At 43.3% G+C, this 13,240-nt stretch overlaps 1 protein-coding gene across 3 annotated transcripts in view; it reads right to left on the reverse strand.

Annotated features, from left to right (window-relative positions):
- Positions 1 to 451: 451 nt before the first annotated feature.
- HMGA2 (high mobility group AT-hook 2) overlaps positions 452 to 13,240 on the reverse strand; it is a 140,153-nt gene continuing 127,364 nt past the window's right edge. The window contains exons 5-6 of one of the 3 annotated variants that reach the window (XM_084877618.1): positions 3,515 to 3,577; positions 452 to 797 (exon numbers count right to left, since the gene is read on the reverse strand). In XM_084877618.1, coding sequence (XP_084733744.1) covers positions 750 to 797; positions 3,515 to 3,577 — 111 coding nt within the window. In that variant the 3' untranslated portion in view covers positions 452 to 749. Of the gene's footprint in view, positions 798 to 3,499; positions 3,578 to 13,240 lie in introns of all 3 variants that reach the window. The other 2 variants (XM_084877617.1, XM_084877619.1) reach the window with 2 other exon arrangements.

The following is a 13,240-nucleotide window of genomic DNA, read 5'->3' on the forward strand; positions in this document are numbered from 1 at the left end:
AGGGGCAATGGGCTCCCCTACTGATATGTGATAGCCATACATATGGGAGCTGGCGACACTCGTGTGCTTACTTCCCTTTTTGAAAAAAATGAGCATAACCTTTTCTGGTCTGTTAGCTGAATGAAAGGACACATCAGCATTTCGTCTGGTTTAGAAATAAAAGTAAAAAAAAAAAATCATCAAGTGTCTACAAGATTATACGAAAGGGAGAGAGAAGTCGTTATCTATTCCTATCTTTGGTTCTAAACAGAAGCCTCACTACGTGAGTGGGGTGGGTGGCGTTGGGGGCCGCAGCGTCACACACGGCGCCTTTCCTACGTGAATGAATGCCCGGCGTCACGGGGGTGACAGGATTCTGGTCTGTGTGCAGTGCAGTGATCGATTAAACCTGATTCGGAGTTTGCCTCACCCACCCACTCCTGCTTATCAGATCAAGGAACTATTAGTAGGCTAAGAGAAAAGAAAACAGTAATTAAAAGTTGCATTGTTAAATGGTGTCCCCTGTGTTTACAGCAGTTTTTTCACTAAAACCTGGGACTGTGAAGGGATTACAAAGAAGGTGATTAATATAGTCCTTTTTAAGGTTATGTGATTTCTCCTCCCCCAGCCCCGCCCCTCCCCCACCCCCCTGCCCCGCCCCAGATGGAAGTGGAAAGACCATGGCAACAGAAAGTAAGTGGTCACTGCAGTGTCTTCTCCCTTCAAAAGATCCAACTGCTGCTGAGGTAGAAATCAAACGTGGGCACCCCCTAGTCCTCTTCTGCAGACTCTTGTGAGGATGTCTCTTCAGTCTCCTCCTGGAACACACAAAGGCCACAAGCATGAGACCGCGGGGGCTGCTCTGACACGGGTCAGAGGGTACCCGTGCCCACAGCACCCTGTGCCCCCTTCACTGGAGGATGCGGCGGGTGGGCAGGCTCCGCATTCCCAGGGCTTCTAAATCGGTCATTAAGGAACCGAGGTGTTGTTTTTCCCCAGAGCAGTCATGAGCCCCTGTTGACTTAAGGCTTGACATCAAGGTGGCTGGTCAGCAAATTCAATTGTTTGCCGCCCACAGAATGTCAGGCCAGTGTAAGCTTCCTCACCAATGAGGGTAAAAAAGAAGTGGGTGAAATTTTTTCCCCACAGCATGCCACTCATCAGTTTTCAAGCAAGAAAAAGAGAGTCCTGGAGATCCTTACTTAGGCATAAATAAAGGTGTCCTTCAGATATTGGTCATAATAGCTGATGCTTTTATGGTGACTCCTAGATGCTTTTAGGGACCCTTTGCTATTATCCCCATTGCACAGGTGAGAAAACCAAGGCAATGTACCCAAAGTTACATGGTGAGTAGGGCCATGATGAGAGCTGTCGGATGGGCGTCGGAACCTGTGTGTGACCACGAAGCCCCCGCGACCATGCAGTGTTAGCATGAGTGAAGGCGGGAGCCTGAGCTCAGGCTGCGGGCGCCGCCTCCTCACGTCCTCTCTAAACGGGGTTCCTCGGTGCACGAAACTCCATTTTAAGGCAATGACCGAAATTTGGCATCACTGCTCACTCTCAGTGCTAGATCCACACCAACCAAACATTTAACGCTGGGCTGGCCAAGCAGAGAAAATTTAATATGTATGTTTTTGCAGGGCCTCGTATTCCTATAAATCTAATTGCTCCTTCTCTTTCCTTTTTTTCTCTCTCTCCTGATTCCTCGTGGTTATGGAATTTGTTGGCATTTCAGCAAGTCAGCTTGGGCCGCACAGCTCCCTTCCCTTTGCTTATTTTACAAATGTGCAGTGCCTCTCAGGACATGGGTGGTAAAGCGGAGACAATAAACATTGCTGATAAAAGCGTCGTTAGCGAGAGGATGATTTTTATCAAACGCTGCACACTGTCTCCTGCGACAGCATGTGAAAAAGATCTGGGAGAAGAGGTAAACATTTACCCCGGCCGCAAGCTGAGCCCCTTTATGAACGGCCAGCTTAAAACAGCTTAGAACAGTCTTCATACTTTAATAGATTTGATTTTCCACATGGCTTCATTTTGTCTGGGTGGCTAACTGACACAATTTATACCTCTCTTCCTTCCCCAGGTCACCACAGTACACCATTCAGTAACGCATGCCTTAGAGCTTGTCTGCATTATATGACCAAACTTCCATTCATTAGTGTTTGAAACACTTCAGCTGTGAAGGGCTCCTAACTGCTACCATGTGTGACGCTTTTGCGTAAAAGCAGCAAACGGGAGGAAGAAAGCCCACGTGAGCGGGTACTCACTTCACATGAATGCACACACACACACACACACACACACACACACACTCACAGGAACTCCATCCTGGGCTTTAATCACAAAGCTCTCTGCTTACTGCAAACCGTTTGCAAAAGGTTTCAAACTTTCTTCCCCCGCAAGATGGAGAGAGAGCTGTAAATCCTGGGACGAAACCTACCCATGGATGGGTTACGGCTTAGAAAATATAACTGCGGCAGTATCCAGCCACGAGATTTCACACCCGTTTTGTTTAGTCTGCTCTGGGTTATGTGGGAAATGTGGAACGTGTGAAGCTACCTCCCCTCGACTCCCAACCCCCTGAACTTCGGGCGTCACCATTTCGGCAGCACGTTCCCACCTCTTGATAGGCAGCGGGCCATGACCCCAGGACTCTCTGTGGAGTCCCGGCCACAAAGGAGGATGTATCCTGATCAAAGCCACGGACAGACCAAAGAAAGACAGGCCCGAGGTCAGCTGCCCTGTGACCTTCTCTTCTCACGTAGTATTTTAAACTCCAGAAAGCCACTAAGCTGTTTGGCAGATATTCCCTTCACCCGTCCCCAAATGACTCACTTCTCATTACGACCCGAAGTGTGGAGTGAGGCTATGACTCTAAACAGGCCGACAGGTATTCCTTTATTCCTTCTTCTCCTGGTTAATCAATTAATAGGACTCAGGAAGGCTGGAAATCTGCCTCCTGGATCTAACCGTAATGACTCCATTTCTCAGCGTTTCTATTCTATCTGGAAACCTCTTCTAAATCCAGAAGGAAACAGAATTTTCCAGGCCATGAACTCACAGAGACCTCGTGGCAGATGGAATGTGATCAGCTGTTCAGAACATTCCCAGAAACTTTGTTTAGTTTGAGCTCTTGAAGCTCCTGATATGCAAGCGGCTTATTCAAACCCCTTAGACACAACTCAGCCTAAAAAGGATGGTCCCTCTCACTGTTTCCCTAACAGCTCTTAACACAACACAAATGGTTGTTTTACGAAGGTCTCTTTCCGCTGACCTTGAAATTCTTCTGCTTGGGAGTTGTTAGTTACAGCACTGGGTCCGTAACTAGATCTCAGAGGGTGGAGGTAGTGTGGACTTTTGGAGGTAGTGTGGCTCTCACACGCTCAAATGGATAGTGTTCTCAATAGGCTACTTAGCGGAGAGCTCTCTCTCTTCTTCCCATAGCTCTGACTGGCCATTCTCCACAGGACAGCCTGGCTGCCAAGCAGATGGTGTGGGCAGGGCGTATGGCACTCACCTCTATAAACCTCACCTTTCCAGGGACTTGGTTGCTGTGACAAAAGTGTGCATATGGTTGAGAGAAGAAAAGTCCTCCCTGTTAGAAAGAAAGTTGGAAACCCACTCTCAGCTGCCCTGTGTCCTGGCTGGGCAGACTTCCCAGAAGGCTTCTGTCCCCAAAGAATCTTATTTCCATAGCAGAGTGGCTACTAGGCACCCCTCAGATGCAGCCCTCTTCATTCATGTAGAAGACACTGAAGCTTCTTATAGACACAGCTTGCACCTTGAGGTATATATTGACATTGTTTCATGTTTGCCACATAAGCCAAAGGACTTTTGAGCTTGTGTGGACCCACAAGAGCAGCCAGGCATCATATACATTTCATTAGGGGCTTGTCGACAAGGTGGGAAGGCCAAATAGCAGCAGTTTGGACAAGAAGGCCCAGTTCACCCTAGCTGGTTTGACTCAGTGGATAGAGAGCATTGAACTGCGCACTGGAAGGTCCTAAGTTCGATTCCAGTCAAGGGCACATGCTTGAGTTGCGGGCTTGATCCCCAGTATGGGTAGTGCAGAAAGCAGCCGAGCAATGATTCTCTCTCATCATTGATGTTTTAGCTCTCTCTCCCACTCCCTTCCTCTCTAAAATCAATAAAAATATATTTTAAAAAAAGAAAGAAAGAAGGCTCAGTCCTGGAATGGCGCTTCTGGAATGGAGGATAAAAGAAATTTTCAAAATGGAAGTGCACTGTGACATTTTTATGAGCACCAGCCAACTAAGGGCTCTACATACTGAACAGCTGCTCGCCATTCACACACTTGTTTCACAAAGACAACTGAGGCTGCACCATACCGGGGCGAAACATGGGAATTTTTTTGGCACAAAACTGGTGAGTGGGAAAGGAAAGTGGACAGAGTTCGAGAACTGTATTTTTATTATGACTATTGAAAAATTGCACTCATTTTGCTTTAGTTTTCTATTGCAAATGGGGGAGGGAGGAAAGGAATTTAATAAATGTAACTTTTATTGCTTTGGTTAAATTTAGAAAAGAGCACACTACATCCTAGAAATATGGCTTGCACCTATCTTCATTCTTTTTAATATGGTTTGCACCTATCTTCATTAATTTTAATTAATTTATGGCATTAATTCTTTTTAACGCCAAAGAACGCACGTGGCATATACCTTTGGGTATGCTTCCATGGATTGCTCCAAAGGAGGAAGACAGCCCAGTATCCAATTCCATCTCCTAATGCTTGATGGAATTTTAAGATGTCTTAAGAGTTGAATCCTAGATCTCACCACAGAGCCAGCCAAGGGAGGGGTGGAGCTGGAGGAAAGCTCAGTATCTGGGTTTAATGTTCACGTGCAGACTACATAGCAGGTCTGCAGTGGGAGGGAGGCCACTGAATCCTAAAGAGAACCACGAAATGGAAATAGCCTCCCTGCAAACTTGAAGAGTTTTGTCACCAGGATGTTCCTCTTTGTGTGTAGTGAGGAGTCTATGTTGGCTTTAATCAATTTTTTTTCTATTTACCCCCCTGATTGCAAAGAATTTCTGCAACTCTTACTATAGGATAAAAACACAAGTAAAATTTGTAATTTAAGCTACCTTGCAAAACAAACAAACAAAAAAACCCCCACAAACAAACAAACAAACAAAAAAACCCTACAAATATCTGATAATCTAGAAATGGCTTCATGACAGACTCCTTTTGTCATCTTCATATGTTTAAAAAAATTTTTTTTTAAGGACTTGGAATGACACCTTTAAGATATTTTCATGTCCATGGCTATCTTGAGCCAGACCAGTCAGAGCAGAAATCATGGGCTCTCCTTGTCAGCAACAATGATCAGAAATCAACCAACATTCTGTCTCCACCCAGAAGACCACAAAGCCAACTGTTTCTATTTTTCTGTCAGATATTTTAACTTCCAGTGGATCAGGACTGTTTAACTTAATGGAAAGTGATTACTTCCTCCAACTAGGAAAACTTTATATCAGGTTTATAGAAAATACATTAAATGGATCATATATAAACCATAGAATCTGGCAAGGGATTCTGGTGGAAATGCTAGGAGGCAAATCGAAGTTGAGATGTTTATGGCAGCTGTTCCCCATCTTTTGTCTATGGTAGCTTTATGTATATAAAAATATAAAAGTATAAGGACTACATTGCATGTGTTAGCATCAGCTTACTGTAGTCTGCTCAAAGGTCTTATTAGGGGGTGGTGACAAAAGAAGGTTGACCCTAGATGTCACTGACCACAGCACCAACCCTGGAATGAATGGGTTGTCTAACCTGTCTAAGTCCCACTGTGTCAGACTGGTAGGGATAAAACCCATCTACTTGCCACTCAGGGTGGGAGGAGCAATGTGACAATCAAAGGGAAAAAAAAAGTAAAAATCTTATAAGACTACTAGGGGCCCAGAGCATGAAATTCATGCACTGTTGGGGGGGGGGGTGTCCCTCAGGCCAGCCTGCCTCCTTTCATGGACTGGGTACCCTCAGGAGATGTCCATGGGGAGCAGGCCTAAGCCACAGTCTGGCCTCCTTCTGTGGGAGGCAACCGGGCTGATCAGGGGAAGGTGCCAGCCCATCACCCGGCTGCTGCAGCCACTGCCAGTCACCACAGGTGTTTTCATCAACATGGACTCTAGTCCCTTCACCATGAAAACATGACAACTTTCTGTAGGCATTTTCAAGATGTATCTTTCATAAGATGTGACATTTCTTTTTTTCTTTTTCTTTTCTTTTTTTTTTTTTAAATATATATTTTATTGATTTTTAACAGAGAGAAAGGGAGAGGGATAGAGAGCTAGAAACATCGCCCAGCTGCCTCTTGCACACCCCCTATTGGGGATGTGCCCGCAGCCAAGGTATATGCCCTTGACCGGAATCGAACCTGGGACCTTTCAGTCCGCAGACCGACGCTCTACCACTGAGCCAAACCGGCTTTGGCATTTTTTCTTTTTCTTTTATCCTCACCTGAACATATGTTTCCATTGATTTTTAGAGAGTGTGGAAGAGAGACAGAGAGAAACATCAGTGTGACAGGGACACTTTGATTGGTTGCCTCCTGCATGAGCCCTGACCTGTGCCCCAGCCAGGGAGGAGCCTGTGACCTAGGTAAATGGGCTACAGAGGAATCAAACCCAGACCCTGTGGTCAGCAGGCCAAGGCTCTATCCACTAAGCTAAATCCGCTAGGGCGGAGTATGACATTTCTTAATCCCTCCAGTAGCAGACTTTCATTTTTTCCTCCAGGAGTGAGGTGGAAAAACCCTAGATCAACTTCTTGGATTCTTATTACCCAAGTTACCAAGAACACTGCAAGTGGTGGTGTACAGGGAGCTTAGCCAATGAGCGGTCAGAAAAGGTGTTTACACTCAAATTGGTTTGGCTCAGTGGATAGACCTTGGGCCTGCAGACTGAAGGGTCCCAGGTTTGATTCCTGTTAAGGGCATGTACCTTGGTTGGGGGCACATCCTCAGTGGGGAGTATGCAGGAGGCAGCTGATCAATGTTTCTCTCTCATCAATATTTCTGACAGTCTATGCCTCTTCCCTCTTCTGTGTAAAAAAAAAAAAAAAATCAATAATACATATTCTTTTTTAAAAGAAGAAGGTGTTTCCTCTGTAGCCAATATGCAGAGGATCCCCTGCGTTGTGTCCACTGGGCTAGGGGCATGTCCCTAGTTTGCATTTGCTGTGTTTGCTGGGCTGGGGGCGTGCTGCTCGTCCCAGGACCCAGGCTGTTTGGCACTGGTGTCTGTAGGCCACTCCTGGCTGGGGGTGTTCTGGGACCCTGGTCACTCAGGGCATATTAGCGGGCCTACAGGCTCAGAGCGGTCTGGGTCCTGAGGATGTTCCTGGGACCCAGGCCACTTGGAGCCCATGTATGCAAATGAACCCACCAGCTTTGTCACGTTAATTTGCATACTCACTTCTGATGGCTGGTGGGTGTCACAGAGGTATGGTCAATTTGCATCTCTCTCTCTTTTTTTTATTAGTGTACTAATTAACTGTGATTATTAATTACAGTTATTCATCCTGTGTTTATTTCTTTACCTGTGATCCAATAATAGAAACAAATAAAACAACAACAAAAAACAAGACATCTTAAGTTTCTAAAATGTACTTCTGTTTGCCTTCTTTGTGCCCTCGACTAGAGTTTCATCACTGAAAATATGGCAAACACAGGTCACAGATCCTTAGAATACTACAAAGTCCTTTACTGGGATGAACGGATATATAAAAATACCTCCAGAGTCACATCTTTTTCAGATAGGGAAGTAATTTTATGTTTAAACTAATTGAAAGTTTCAGGACATTATAAGCCATGATTTCTGAGGATCATGATCTTGATCAACTTCCTATTTTTAAATTACTTTTATATATTTTTATTGATTTAAGAGAGGAAGAGAGAGCTAAAAATATCAATGATGAGAGGGAATCATTGATCGGCTGCCTCTTGCCTGCCCCCTACTGGGGATTGAGCATGCAACCTGAGCATGTGCCCTTGACTGGAATCGAACCTGGGACCCATCAAGTCTGCAAGCCAATGCTCTATCCATTGAGCCAAACCAGCTAGGACAGCATAATCAACTTTCTAAGCCATTTCTAATTCTCACTGAAGGAGCCCTCACATATAAAAAAAAAAAATAACTAAAGGTATAGCAAAAGGATTTTTGCATGAAGGAAGCACTCAGAAGGAGGAAATTTATTTCAACAGTTCCAAAACTATTGAGGAATATTCTTGTTTTTGTGCAAAGTACTTTTAAAAAATGGTTGTGGTGAAGGTTGCTTAATGGTTATATTCCAGATGTGTTTACTGATTAATAGACTAGGAGAAACCTTTTTGTTTTCTATGTGTATAAAACTTTGCATAACTTGTATTTGTTGCCAGGGAACAGAACATTTCTGGATTTTAACCATGACTGCACCAACCGTTTGTCATTATCCTAGGACTTTTGAGTAAGATTATGAAAATATCAATAACAATAGTAAGTCAACAAGTAATTATTTCATGAACATCAGAGTGTCCAGCAAACATTTCCTGAATGTAAAGGAAGTACCTTGGATAAAGCAAAGCATTTGTATTCAAAGATTAAGGATTACAATTATTTACATTAATTTGGGCCAGCAAGTTTGGCTAATAATAAGGAAGCTTACATATTTAATAAATATGTTGCTTTATATCCAACTCACATCAGAGTGTAGAGAAAAAGAGGCAGTCATTGCCATTTTATTTCTAGTCTAACACACAGACTTCACCACACCGTTGAAAACTATTACACTTTTAAAAACTATAGGAAATCTGTCAAGCCCAGAAACACTAAATTTTTCCTTTTGGAGCTTGTATATTTCCCCAAATCGAGTGGTATTCTCTCAATTCTGTTAGAAGTTTATGTCATCTCTACAAGACATTTGCCACCCACACAGCTAGATTCATCTCTGCCAATATTCCTCTATTACCACTGTGAGCTAATTATTCCACATGTTTACAGTTAATGATCATGTTGACATGTTTCCTCTGCCCTACCCCTGTGTTATTATATCCTGGAGCTATTTTATTGCAGGGTTAAACGTTGGTTTCTACTTTGCTCTCTCCCTCTCCCTTGACCTTTGCAGTGTCAGAGGTCAGGGGTGAAATAAAAAAAGTATTTCCTATGCAGCAAAACAGTGCCACGCAGGGCGGACTTTGATATAATTCTTCATGTTTTACCAGTTGGTACCAAACATTGGCTGACCCACAAAATGTTTTACCAGCTTGAAAGAGCATAAGTAGGAAAATAAATCAGTGTTTTTTTATGACTTGGGCAATGTAAATCACTAGGCTTCCCGAGTGAGCCGAAGACGGACTATTTGCAAGTCTGATTTATTATGAACTATTAACTGCATTGGCCAGGGTGCCATGTAAAAGATGAGTGTTACAGTGAGAATGCCCTCCCCTCTTTCTCCTTCCTCCTTCTCCCTCAGCATGTCTAGACTAAAAGCCCCAAGTAAAAATGCCTTCTTTGAGAACACGATGCTGACTGCAATTCATCAACTTGCTTGTCCCAAAATGAAATCTCTCATTTTGCTCCAAACAATGTTTAGGTTGTCTGAAATATAAACATCCTTAAAACTGCCCTTGAAGTCTCTGTAAAAACATTCAACTTTTTTTTTTTTTTTTTAAAGGGGAGAAAAAAAAACCCTTTCTGATAACCAAGGCTTAGAGAGATTTCTCCTCCCTGATACACACCACCCGCAAGAGATGCTATTTGCAGGTAAAAACTCTTATTTCAAAACAGATAGCTTTGTTTCCAATCTTTCAGAAACAGAAAGCTTGCCAATTCCCTCAATGGGAAGTGGAAAAGGAGTGGGGTTAGACCTGTCTTCATTGCTAAAGGTGTAGCTTGCCAGGGCTGTACAACAATGAGGAAACTGGGTAGAAAGGAAGGATAACTGTGGGGATTTTAAAAACCTGTTTTTATCCTGTGGGTAGGGCTCTGGTGAGGAAAAAAAAAAGTCTGAATTACATATAAGGATTCACTTCTAATCTCTGTTTAAAGCCTTAAAAGGGGGAAATTGAGAAACATTAATATCTGATAAACCAGCAAAATCTTGTGAGAAGTCCTAGAGAGAGACGTACTCTTTATTTTTTTTAAATCCTCACCTGAGGATACATTTTTCATTGATTACAGAAGAGAGAAGAAGGGAGAGGGAGAAAGAGAGAGAGAAAAACATCAATCCATTGCCTTCCATACAAACCCTAACAGGGGATCAAATCCACAACCTGGATATATGCCCTGACTGGGAATCGAACCCAAGACTGTTCAGTGCAGGAGGCAACACTCTAATTAATTTAAGCCACCCAGCCAGGGCGAAATGTATTTTTATCAAAATAAAAACTAGAACCCTAACTGGTTTGACTCAGTGGATAGAGTGTAGACCTGTGGACAGACAGTTCCCAAGTTTGATTCCACTCAAGAGCACGTACCTTGGTTGCGGGCACATCCCCAATAGGTGGTGAGCAGGAGGCAGCTGATTGATGTTTCTCTCATCAAGTTTCTAACTCTCTAGCCATTTCCCTTCCTCTTTGTAAAAAATAAATTAAAAATATTAAAAAAAATAGAGAAACAAAGCTCCCTCAATCAAGGGCAATAACCTGATACACTTATAGTGTTTTTTTAAAATTAAAACAATGATGACAGCAACATAATCTACCACTATTTCCTACTAAAGTTAAGAATGTGACCCATGGGGCTGAAGATTCAACCACTTCAAATTGTTAAAACCTAGAAAATTAATTAATTTTTATTTATTGCTTATTTCGTCGCTTTAAGAATGAAAATATATAGTAGAGTTCACTAGTAAGCTTTTGCTTTTACTGGATTTGAAATTTTAAAAAAAGTTAATACGAATATTGTAGATTTTCCCCTTTAGATTTATAAGGGACTCTAACTTTCCCATCGGGGATTATGTGACACACTTGAGGTGTGTGGCTGATGAATTGTCCAGTCACACCCCGCCTCCCCCAGTAGAATTCCCCTTAAACTTTTATTTCTCGCTAGGCACATGTATTTATATACAGGAACACATTTCCCCTGAGTTTAAAAACATTCTTGTTTTAAAACAAGCAACAAAAACCCTTGCAGTAAAAAGGGTAGTTTAAACGAATTAGAATTCCAGAATTTCCAAGAATATCCACCTCTGGAAATAAAAATGACACCTAGCACCCCAAAATAAGTTACAACATAACAACGCTCTCTTCCAAAATGTTCTTGAGAGTAAGGGAAGAAGTGTAGTTGTTATCCCTTTCCAAAGGTGGATAAACAGGGTGCAGAGAGATTAGTGTGCCCAGTGAAGGGCTAGAAAGCAAAACCTAGGACTCCTTACACACTTCTGAGCCCTTTTCTTGATATGTAAAATATTTACTTGTGCTAAAATCTTCACCACCTCACATCAGGATCTAAACGTAACCCCTCAAACACTGCTGATGAAGAAAGGATGTGAGCCTAGACTGCCACCTGGGAAACCATGTGGGAGGGTCTTTTGAAAGAGATGAAAAAGGAAGAAATTCTTTTAAATGTAGTGTAAAATTTACATTATCCTCCATGAGCTTCCACGCAGTCCCTGGGTTGATGCAATTCATCACTGTCCTCAGGCAATGGAGATTAAGAAGTCCACTGAGCTCCTGCTCCCTTTCCCTCCCTATTTCTGAGTCTGAACTCTCCTCTCAAGGGCAAATCTGGAGCGGGGTCTGTGAGACAGTGAAGATCAGTGAAGACCAACCCGATGCATCCGTGGCTTCTTGGATATCCCGGATTGCCTTGGGAAGACATTTTGTTATTTCACTTCTATCATTTCTCAGTGTGTTGCTGCCCAACTTGCAATCAGTCTCTGCCTGTGGCCTCTCTACTTTTGACTATGTCACTCATTTCTCCCATAAGATCTTTCCCCTAATTAGTCTCCATGTTCCCCTTTCAACTAAACAACATCAAGATCAAAACTCTTCCGGGAATCATCCCCATGTGGCATTTTGTATCCCTCATGTACCTCATCAATATTCTGTGTTTCAAATGTTCAAACCTCGTGTCGTGTGTGTTCGCTGAGCACTCTCCTCCCTGCTGCACATGAGAATCGCTGGGGGAGTCAGACCAAACAGTCAGAACCACGGCAGGACGGGGCCAGTGGTGTGTTTAACAACTTGCTCTCCAGGGGAAGAAAAAAAAGGCCTGATTTGTAGCGTTTATCAATTTCCATGGCACAAATATTGCCAGTGCAGTGGATTTTAAGCTACCAACATGTTGCAGAATGCAGACCATGGAAGACAGGCTCACAATTGGTTCCAGCACACACTGCACACCACGCGAGGTGTATGATACACACACACACCCATAGTCCCTCTTACTGTGGTTTTGCTTTCTGTGGGTTCAGTTACCTGCAGTAAAACTTGGCCTAATATAGCATATGGAAAATTTCAGAAATAAACTAAGTTTTAAATTGCACGCTGCTCTGAGTAGTGTGATGAAATCTCGTGCTATCCCACTCCATACTGCTTGGGACGTGAATCATCCTTTTGTCCAAAATATCCTCTTTCTTCCCCCACTTAGTTACTTAGTAGCCATCCAGATGATCACAATGGTTATTTTATTATAATATATTGTTATAATTGTGTATTTATAATTCATCATGAATCTCTTACTGTGCCTAATATATACTATAAACTTTATCATGGGTATGTATATGCAAGAGGAAACATAGTGCAAGTATATAATACGGTTCAATACCACCCCCAGTTTCAGGTGCCCACTGGTGGTCTTTTAAAATTTAATACTAAAGGCCCAGTGCACAAAATCCATGCACAAAATTCATGCATAGGTAGGGTGTGTATCTTCCACCCCCACCCCCCGGCTGGCACCTGCCTTGGTCAACCTGGCACTGCCTGTTCACTGGTTCTGCCTGCCTCCTGCTGCTGCTACCAGTCGCCTCTCTCTGCAGGGTGGCTGGCAGGACAATCAGGGCCCCCCCCCCGCTCGGACCCACCTTGGCTGGCCAGGGGCCTATAGGCTGGGGGCAGCTCCTGCATTGAGTGTCTGCCCCCTGGTGGTCAGTGTACATCATAGCGACCAGTCATTCTGCCGTTTGGTCGATTTGAATATTAGGCTTTTATTATATAGGATATTTTTATTGATTTCAGAGAGTAAGAGGGAGGGAGAGAGAGAGAGATAGAAACATCAGTGATAAGAGAGAATCATTGATCAGTTGCTTTCT

The sequence above is a fragment of the Pipistrellus hanaki genome, assembly GCF_964339955.1.
Source record: "Pipistrellus hanaki genome assembly, chromosome: 3".
NCBI lineage: Eukaryota > Metazoa > Chordata > Mammalia > Chiroptera > Vespertilionidae > Pipistrellus > Pipistrellus hanaki.